The sequence below is a fragment of the Pseudorasbora parva genome, chromosome 9 (genome assembly GCF_024679245.1).
Source record: "Pseudorasbora parva isolate DD20220531a chromosome 9, ASM2467924v1, whole genome shotgun sequence".
NCBI lineage: Eukaryota > Metazoa > Chordata > Actinopteri > Cypriniformes > Gobionidae > Pseudorasbora > Pseudorasbora parva.
The window spans coordinates 45,552,807-45,562,250 of record NC_090180.1 but is presented as its reverse complement, the minus strand read 5'-3'; the positions used below and the strand labels follow the sequence as shown (position 1 = coordinate 45,562,250).

The 9,444-nt window shown below is 35.7% G+C and overlaps 1 protein-coding gene across 1 annotated transcript in view; it reads right to left on the bottom strand.

The window, feature by feature from the left end:
• acss2l (acyl-CoA synthetase short chain family member 2 like) overlaps positions 1-9,444 on the bottom strand; it is a 20,973-nt gene extending 11,529 nt beyond the window's left edge. Inside the window, exons 1-7 of the mRNA XM_067452816.1 lie at positions 9,226-9,444; positions 8,946-9,141; positions 4,417-4,508; positions 4,166-4,269; positions 3,177-3,249; positions 1,758-1,833; positions 628-709 (exon numbers count right to left, since the gene is read on the bottom strand). Coding sequence (XP_067308917.1) covers positions 628-709; positions 1,758-1,833; positions 3,177-3,249; positions 4,166-4,269; positions 4,417-4,508; positions 8,946-9,141; positions 9,226-9,385 — 783 coding nt within the window. The 5' untranslated portion in view covers positions 9,386-9,444. The remainder of the gene's footprint in view (positions 1-627; positions 710-1,757; positions 1,834-3,176; positions 3,250-4,165; positions 4,270-4,416; positions 4,509-8,945; positions 9,142-9,225) is intronic.

Genomic DNA, 9,444 nt, shown 5'->3' with positions numbered 1-9,444 from the left:
ATCATTCACTCATGAGATTCATTCAAAAACATTGATTCATCCAGTAATGAAACAAGTGAAGTCTTTATGAGTGAGTCATTGAATCATTCACTCATGAGATTCATTCAAAAACATTGATTCATCCAGTAATGAAACAAGTGAAGTCTTTATGAGTGAGTCATTGAATCATTCACTCATGAGATTCATTCAAAAACATTGATTCATCCAGTAATGAAACAAGTGAAGTCTTTATGAGTGAGTCATTGAATCATTCATTCATGAGATTCATTCAAAAACACTGATTCATCCAGAAATTAAACAAATTAAGTACTGTATTTCTGAGAGTCATTGAATCATTCATTTAAACCGATTTACAAAAAAAATCATTCAAATTGATTAAACATCCTAAATACACCGCATCATTGACATTTTGTCAGAACCTCTGATATATTGCATTATGTTTTGTTTAGTTTCTGTTCAGAATCAGGATCTCTAAAACAACTGTGATTCTATATTTATCCAGAATCGTGCAGCTCTAAGACAGAATATTCAAACTGCTGCTTTCCATACAACAAAAATGCATGGTCATTTTTCCCTCTAGTTAAGCATCATAAAAAAAATCCATTCAAAATCAACCTTTAGGCCTACCTGTAGTTTGTTGGACGCATCACTGTTAGTTATGAAGGCATGATGTCTGACCACCACACACTTCTGAACAGACAAGGCCATGCTGAGGGAGAGAGAGATCATTAGAAGAAAAAAGTAAAAAAAAAAATTGTGACGATGCTAGGCTGCTGTGAATGGGTGTCAGGGTGTCACTATGCAGTTTCTAAGGTGGTTTGAGGTGTTTAACATTGCATAGACGTTCTTATCATTGCATTATGTCATTTATTGACTAATACCATCTGATGTTCATAAGTGATTATTGTTCTAAATCAATGACATCATTCAGTCACATGGTACAGAGCGTATTTAAGCCACGGGGGGGGGGGGGGGGGGGCAATCCAACGCTCTCCATTGACTTTGTATTGCATGAGGCTGCCTCCTTGTTATTTCGGACTTATTACAAAAAGCAGAACAATTTCTAAAAGATGATATGTGATAAGGTGTGCAGCAAACAAGCTAAAAAAACACATGCCTACGTTTTTATAAGCTGTCGACCCCCCAAAACGAGCATTTAAGGAGATAAAAGTGGATACAGGCAATAAGACGTGAAGCTTTAGCAGGAAGAATGGGCCAATTTTAGGATCTTGACACTCAGTATGTCTCAGTATGTATACGTGTGCAGTAAACATGTTGTCAAATATCCAAATGTCAGTTTTATATATGATATTTCCTGTCGCTGATTACTTTCCCCTCCAGTGGGCGCAGTTCTCAGTGTAATATTAAATGTTGCGCTCTGTCTTAATTGCCTGTATCCACCTTTGTGTCCTTAAACGCTCGTTTTTTGGGTCAACAGCTTATAAAAACTTCAAGGTTTTTAAGTTTTTTTCTGTACACCTTGTCACATATCAGCTTTTAGACATTGTTAGATTTTTTTTTAAAAGTCAGAAATGATCAGGAGGTCGCTTCCCGCAATAGAAAGTCAATGGAGACGGTTGGTTGTTGGTTTGTGGCTTTCAGATTATGACGCGTGTTGCTTAGTCTCTATGATGTGTATGTCTCATTTCACATGCTGTTGCCTGGCAACCCTGAACAGCTTCTGATTGGGTGAGTGGCTCTGGCTCTAATGGACGGCTGAGATGTTCATGTAAACAGAGCAGGAGATAGGGACGCACTTCTCCTTACAGCGCTGCAGAGCCTCAGACGCAATCTTCTTCAGATTGATCAGCTTGTCACCTCTGTAAACACCATCTGTAGGACACAAAGAGAGAGAGAGAGAGCAAATACGTGAGATAGGAAGAGAAAGAGAGGCTGAAAGATAGTCAGTGAGACGATGCTATAAAATTAAAAACTTAGACTTATAAACTAATCTGATTGGCTGACTGCTTTTATTTTATGCAAGTGCAGGATTTTATCAGTCCTTTAGGAAACAAACGTATAATATGAGTGAAATGTTCTGATGATTAAATAAGAAATTATATTTTGAATATTATTTTCTAATCTCTAATTTTCTTAGAAATAACTTACATTATTAGGGGCCAAACACTGAAGGTGCGTAGGCACATAAAGTAGGCCTAATCGTTGGCGTTCTTCTTCTTCTTCTGCTTTTGAGTCTATGGCAGCCCATAGAACAGCTTGCAGGAAAGTTATGAAGTTTGACACAGATAGAAAACAGTCTAAACTGGCACTATAGCAAATCTGGAGTCTCTATCTCAAGACCTCTAGATTTTATAATTGACGCTTGCAGCAATATTTCTTGATTATTTTCAGAGCATCTAAATCTACCCCAATACAATATTTTTATTTACATAATCATATATATATATATATATATATATATATATATATATATATATACACACACTAAACAGTTTGGGGTTGATAAAATGTTAATATTTTATTATTATAAGATTTGCAATATTTTTGAAGTGCCTGCATTTATTTGATCAAAAATACTGTAAAATTTTTTATAGTTTTGAAATATTTGTACAATTTAAAATAACTTTTCTATCTGAATATATTTTAAAACTTTCAGAAATCATTCTAATATCCTGATTTGCTGCTCAAGAAACATTATGATTATTATCAATGTTGAAAACAGTCATGCTGCTTCATATTTTTGAAACCGTAATAAATAAATAAAAAGAATAATAGAAAGTTGAAAAGAACAGCATTTACTTGAAACAGAAATCTTTTGTACCATTATAAATGTTGATGAAAAATAGATTTTGGGGGTGACCATGACCTGAACATTTACAATAGACACCCAAACTAACTTTGGCTGGTCAGTTCTTTTCCTGTCTAATTGACCTGAATAAGCAGCGAAATGTGAATCAGACTTTGCTGATAGTCAAAAGTGTGACTACACAGGATTTCCGGTGTTGTAAACATTACATCACATCTCTCTTCACATTATCTCTGGTTATCAGTTACTGTCCAGCTTATCTATAAAAGCTCATTTACTGAACAAACCTAGTAAACATACAGTCAGCCCAGACACAGGTCCATCAACACAGACCTAAACGTGGAGCGATGATGCTGATGCCGTGAGGAGACAGGAGATGACCTTCAGCCTATATTTGTGTCATATTTACCTGCTGTTACCAGGATGTTGCACTGAGCATCCATGATCCGTTCACACAGAGACTCGGACGAGAAACCGGCAAACTGAATGAGGAACACAGGAGAGAGTTAGACGCTTTGGCATCTCCGTTTAACTTTCTCAAGATAAATAGTCAAGTTGCCTGTATTTATATAGCAAGTTATACAATCCGGCTTGTTTCAACGCAGCTTTAAACAGGAAAATAAGGATCAAATATGAGACAAATTAAAATTATGCTGTAAAGCAGCTCTAAAAACGGTCATTATTCAGCTCAAGTCAGTTTTGATTCAGTTCAATATTTGTGTAAAGTTCATCAATTAGGAAACGAGTTCAATACAGAAGACAAAATTTCAGCATGATTCAGTTCGACGTTGCAAAATTAGTCGATTATAAAATGTGGATAATAATTTGGATATCTGAGGTTCAAAAAGAAATAGTCTGGCTGGAATGGGGTCATCATCCAAGCTTAAAAAATAGGCTTTGATATCTGATCAAAAGTAATCATGTGTTATTTTTAGCTCCAGATATAACCTTTACATGGGTAAAGAGGCTTGACAGGCAGAAATAGTCCTGGCAGGGTAAATGGGGCTGTCCTCATTTCATGCATATTAATGATACCATGCTAAATACTGACCAGAGTTTAAACTCGCCTCCAAACCGTTCTTGACAAAACCCAGAATATTACTTTAAAGTCAAATGTAAAGTCTATGCAATATTTATCGCATATCATTAGTTATGATATTGCATATCATTAGTTTTTTCATTCAAATAACTCCCCCTCCCTCTTGCTGATGGGCGGGACAACCTGTCACTCACATGAGATCGACCAATAGGAAATCACAACCATCCAATCAATTCCTGACGGACAAAATCTTGTTCCAGAAGAGTTAAACTCGGAAATATGTCATAATAGGGAAGAAAAGATGAATCACAACTTCCATTTGATGCGGACTTTAATTTAAAATCTGTAAACCTGCTCACCACTATTGAGTGAACGGCCCCGATTCTAGCGCAGGCCAGCATCGTGTACACCAGCTCTGGAATCATGGGAAGGTAGATGGCGACTCTATCCCCCTTCTTCACACCTGGATCACAGAAACAAACATTAATATAGATGAAACCATCAGTGAAAATACTCACACATCAGAGGTTCAGATTGAATGCACTAATATTGCATTTGCATTCTAGGAGAGCTGAGCTAACTCAAAGCCAGAGGAGGACGAAGCTCTTACCCAACAGCTTTAATGCATTGGCACATCGGCACACGTTTCTCAACAGCTGGCTGTAGGTGATGATCAGGCGATGATCAGGTGAGTTTCCTTCCCTGCAGAAAGCATCAATCAATAGTAATTAGACCCATTCACACACGTCATGAAGCAATATCAATTATTTGAGACCGATAATAAAAATGCTTCTATTCTGTATTTAATTCGATGAATATTATCAGCAATATTATCAGCAAAACAATTTAAGTGAAGAGTTAAATACTACAGTGTTGTTAGTTTATCAGAACTAGTTTCTGTTCAATCAAATAAAGCTAAAATAAAATAAAACATAAATATTAGATGAAAAACTTCCAACTTTAAAAGCTTAAATGAAAATTAAAAATGTTAAATAACTGAAATGAATAAGATTAGGTTAAAGTATATAAAAAATTACAAAAGCGCATAACAAAATTGCTTCACTTAAACTAAAATGAAAGCTGAAAATAAGCTGGAAAAAAGCTAATTCAAAATACTTAATCAATATAAAAGTATATAAATGATTCTGAAATAACACTGGTTAAAAAAATTAAATCTTTTATATTTTAACAAATACATGATTGTATCATTTGTCAGCCTTTTTCTTTAACAAAAGCTTTATTTATTTAAAAAAGCACTTTAACTGAAGCACAAAAATACACAAGCCTATTGCCAAAAGTATTTGGCCACTCCTCCACATCACTGAGTTCAGGTGTTCCGTCTCTTCATGGCCACAGGTGTGTAAATCAAGCACTAGGCCTGCAGACGCTTCTACACACATTAGTGAAAGAATGGTTCGCTCTCAGGAGCTCAGTGAACTCAAGCGTGGGGCCGTGATAGGTTGACACCTGTGCAATAAGTCCATTCGTGATATTTCCTAACTACTAAATATTCCACGCTCAACTATTAGTGGGATTGTAACAAAGTGGAAGTGATTGGGAACAACAGCAACTCAACCACGACGTGATAAGCCACGTAAAATCACAGAGTGGGGTCAGCGCATGGAAAACAGGACTTGCCTGACTGCATTGTGCCAAGTGTAAAGTTTGGTGGAGGGGGATTATGGTGTGGAGTTTTTTTCAGGGGTTGGGCTTGACTCCTTAGTTCTAGTAAAATGAACTCTTAATGCTTCAGCATGCCAAGACATTTTGGACAATTTCATGCTCCCAACTTTGAGGGAACAGTTTGGGGATGGCCCCTTCTTGTTCCAACATGACTGCGCTCCAGTGCACAAAGCGTCGGTCCATAAAGACATGGATGAGCGAGTTTGGTGTGGAGGAACTTGACTGTCCTGCACAGAGTCCTGAGCTCAACCCGATAGAACAGCTTTGGGATGAATTAGAGCGGAGACTGAGAGCCAGGCCTTCTCGTCCAACATCAGTGCCTGACCTCACAAATGATCTTCTAGAAGAATGGGCAAAAATCCTAAACCTTGAGGAAAGCCTTCCCAGAAGAGCTGAAGCTGTTATAGCTGGAAAGGGTGGGCCAACTTCATATTAAACCCTACGGATTAGGAATGAGATGCCCTTAAAGTTCATGTGCATGTAAAGGCAGGCGTCCCAAAACTTTTGGCAAAATATTGTATGTGTTTGAATTGATTTATTCACATTTGAATGGTCATTTTCAGAATACAAATGAATAATTCTTCATTTTACGCCATAAAATGTTGTTCTTCTCAATCCTAAAACGTTCTGTTTATTCCCAGACCCAGACCCGGATTAGACTTTGATTGTCATTGTGGTCTCCGACTTTTGGACCTCACTGTACGCGTCTCCTTTTTACAGGAATAGGCTTGTACTTTGGCTCTGCTGTCTGCATTAGATTTGGATGTCTGTCAGCTGGGCCTTCGGCCAGTGAGCACAATCCAGAACAACAGACCTAGAGTTTTACATTTTCTAAAAGGCAATATTAGTCATGCTTGTTTGTGCAACAGTTGCTACTTTTAGGTTATAGTGATGCTTGTTTTAGGAGGCATTACTAATGCTATTTGTAGCTCTCCATTATTTCACTGCAAAGAAAGCATGTGGCTGTGTGCAAATTAATGCCACACATTCAATGCAAATCATAAAGCGCCCAGCCTTGGTTTACTGGGCAAATGCACCTGGCCATCCAAAAAAAGAAACACTGTGATTGACAAGCTGACAAGATGAACAGTTTTTAACTTAGGTATAAATGAAAGGCATCGTAAAGACGGGCTGCTGACCTGTGAGGTTGCACATTGCATCATATTTTGTATTATATAACAAAAGGCCCTATAAGTATGACATGTTTAAGTATATAGTGTCCACATTGCTTTTAAAAGCCTTTCTGTGGAGTAAAATCCTGTGTCCCTGTGTCCTCCATTAGCACTCGATGGTTAATGTCTAACTGAAGTGTCGCCTCAGCATGGTTCGCATGCTTTGGTTCTTGGCATCTGTTAGTAGACTATCTGCCAAAACCACCTCATGTAATGTGTCGGAGAGAGACAGTCTATAGCCAGAGGACTCTGATCTCATAACACACTTCTGTTCACCCATGCAAACCAGTTAACCTCCTATTATTGAGATGTTTGCAGTTAGATGGTCACAATTAAAGATTTTCTAATTGACTTTTAGAATGAAACACATAAAACCTGTCAAGGTAAATTTCACATCAAAATCTACATAAAAACTAGATTATATTTTGCTTATTATTATGTTACATTAATTATACTATATTATATTATATTCATTTTATTATATATGTATGAGTGCTGTCAAAAATCGATTAATCTTGATTAATTGCATCCAAAATAAAACTAAATTATATTTTGCTTCTGCATAATATATGTGTGTACTGTGTATAGTTATTATGTATATATAAATACACACACATGCATGTATATAATTAAGAATTTTTTTTATATTTATATGTCAAACATTTATATTTAGCATATAAAAATATGTACAAAGTATATGCATGCAAATATTTTCTTAAATAAATAAATGGAGTGTGTGTGTGTGTGTGTGTGTGTGTGTGTGTGTGTGTGTGTGTGTGTGTGTGTGTGTGTGTGTGTGTGTGTGTGTGTGTGTGTGTGTGTGTGTGTTTTATATTTTATTATAAAAAAGCCATGTATGAGTGCTGTCAAACTGATTAATCGTGATAAATTGTTAAATTGTGCCTAACATTTTATATATATATATATATATATATATATATATATATATATATATATTATATATATATATATATATATATATATATATATATATATATATATATATATATATATATAAAACATGTCAAAGCATGTATGTGAAAAAATATATATGTATGTTTGTGCAATTATTATATATAATATATATAAATGCTGATTAATCACATCTAACATAAAAGTCTGTAAATATATAATAAATGTGTGTATACGTACATCGAACATACATACCTACACACACACATGCGTTTATAAACTTAGATGTGATTAATTGATTTGACATCACTAATATATCACTTTTAGTTTTTGCTGAATTGAATTTAAAACATTGTGTTATTACTATATTACAGTAATGTGAATACATGTAGAATAATTTAATACATTCCTATGACTGTTTCCAGCATATAATAAACTTTTTGTGGGTTGATGTCATACTGTATTTAGGTGATACTGCTTCTGAACAGTCTTTATTTTCATGTTATCTTTGCTCTGAAGTATTAATAGTCTTGTAGAACAAGGGGTGTCAGATGACTCCTGTTATATACAGCACCAAGGTCATATTTCACTCCACATTTGTAAAGAAATAAGAAATTGTATAGTGCATAAATAAAATTTTAGCACATATTTTACATCGACATTGATACCATTATTTTAATGGAAATTAAACACATGCTAAGAATTGTATTTCTATTTTTGGTAAAAAAGCATTACTGTGCATCTTGAGGCAAAACAATGGCACTGACATATTTTAAGATATAAAATATTTTCAGTTTTTACAGGATGTAATCAAATAGTTCAGATGACATGATGATTCAATAATACTCAGATTAATCATTGTGCTCTGACTTGTGTGTCTAGATAGAAGCACGGGATCTAAATATTGAATACTTATAAAACATCATCCTCTGGTTTCACAGACGAGACTTAAACTAAAATGGATGTCTGAGCGGTTTTAACTGAAAGTCACTTGTCTTGCAAATATGTCAGTGCCATTGTTTTGTCTCAAGATGCACAGTAATACATTTTTCTATAAGGCATATTCAGAAAAGCTATTTAAACGCCCTATGACCTAATCCTGGCTTAATCTAAACCCAGGCTGTGAAACTGGGCCTAAAAGTCTGGATTGAACCTTGCACAAATGCATTTACTCTAAACATTGTTGCTAAACCATGTTGATATAAATTTTAAATGATTCTTTATATCTGCTACTTAGTCTCTACATAATTTATTGTGATGAAAGTACACTTTCTGCAATGAAAACACGTACAGCTCTTGCAATGCATCAACTATTAAAGCTTGGATTGTATAACACAAGCACATAATTGTGCACCATATCATGTTAGATTACCAGTAGTAAGCCACTTTCTCTCCCAGGTTCCTCTCATGCACATTCCGGTCAAGGACGTTGTAGCATATGTTGGTTTTTGCTCCCTCCATGAACTTGATATAAACGCTCCCTTTGGTGACATCAAAGTTATACTGCATCATCTGCCCTGACGGAGGCTTCTTCCAGTAAAACTCTTGAGCAACATCCCCCCAGAACTCTGCAATGCATATTAAACAAACAGTTTTAATGCATTAAATTCCCCTTTCACTCTTATGCATGCATTGCACATGAGCTGACCTACCTTCAGGCTCTTCTGTAGACTTCTTGTATAGAGTAAGATATGCATCAAAGTCTGGCACATGTGCATCTGTGAACAGGCCGTCAGGGGGATAGTACGTCTTCTCCTCTGGCTCCTGGCTGCCTGGAACAACCATATTGGTTGAATCTGAAACAGGAGACATTTTACAATCCCTCTGATCTGTGTTAGGATAGCTGTCAGTCTGTAGAAAAGTTTATTGTG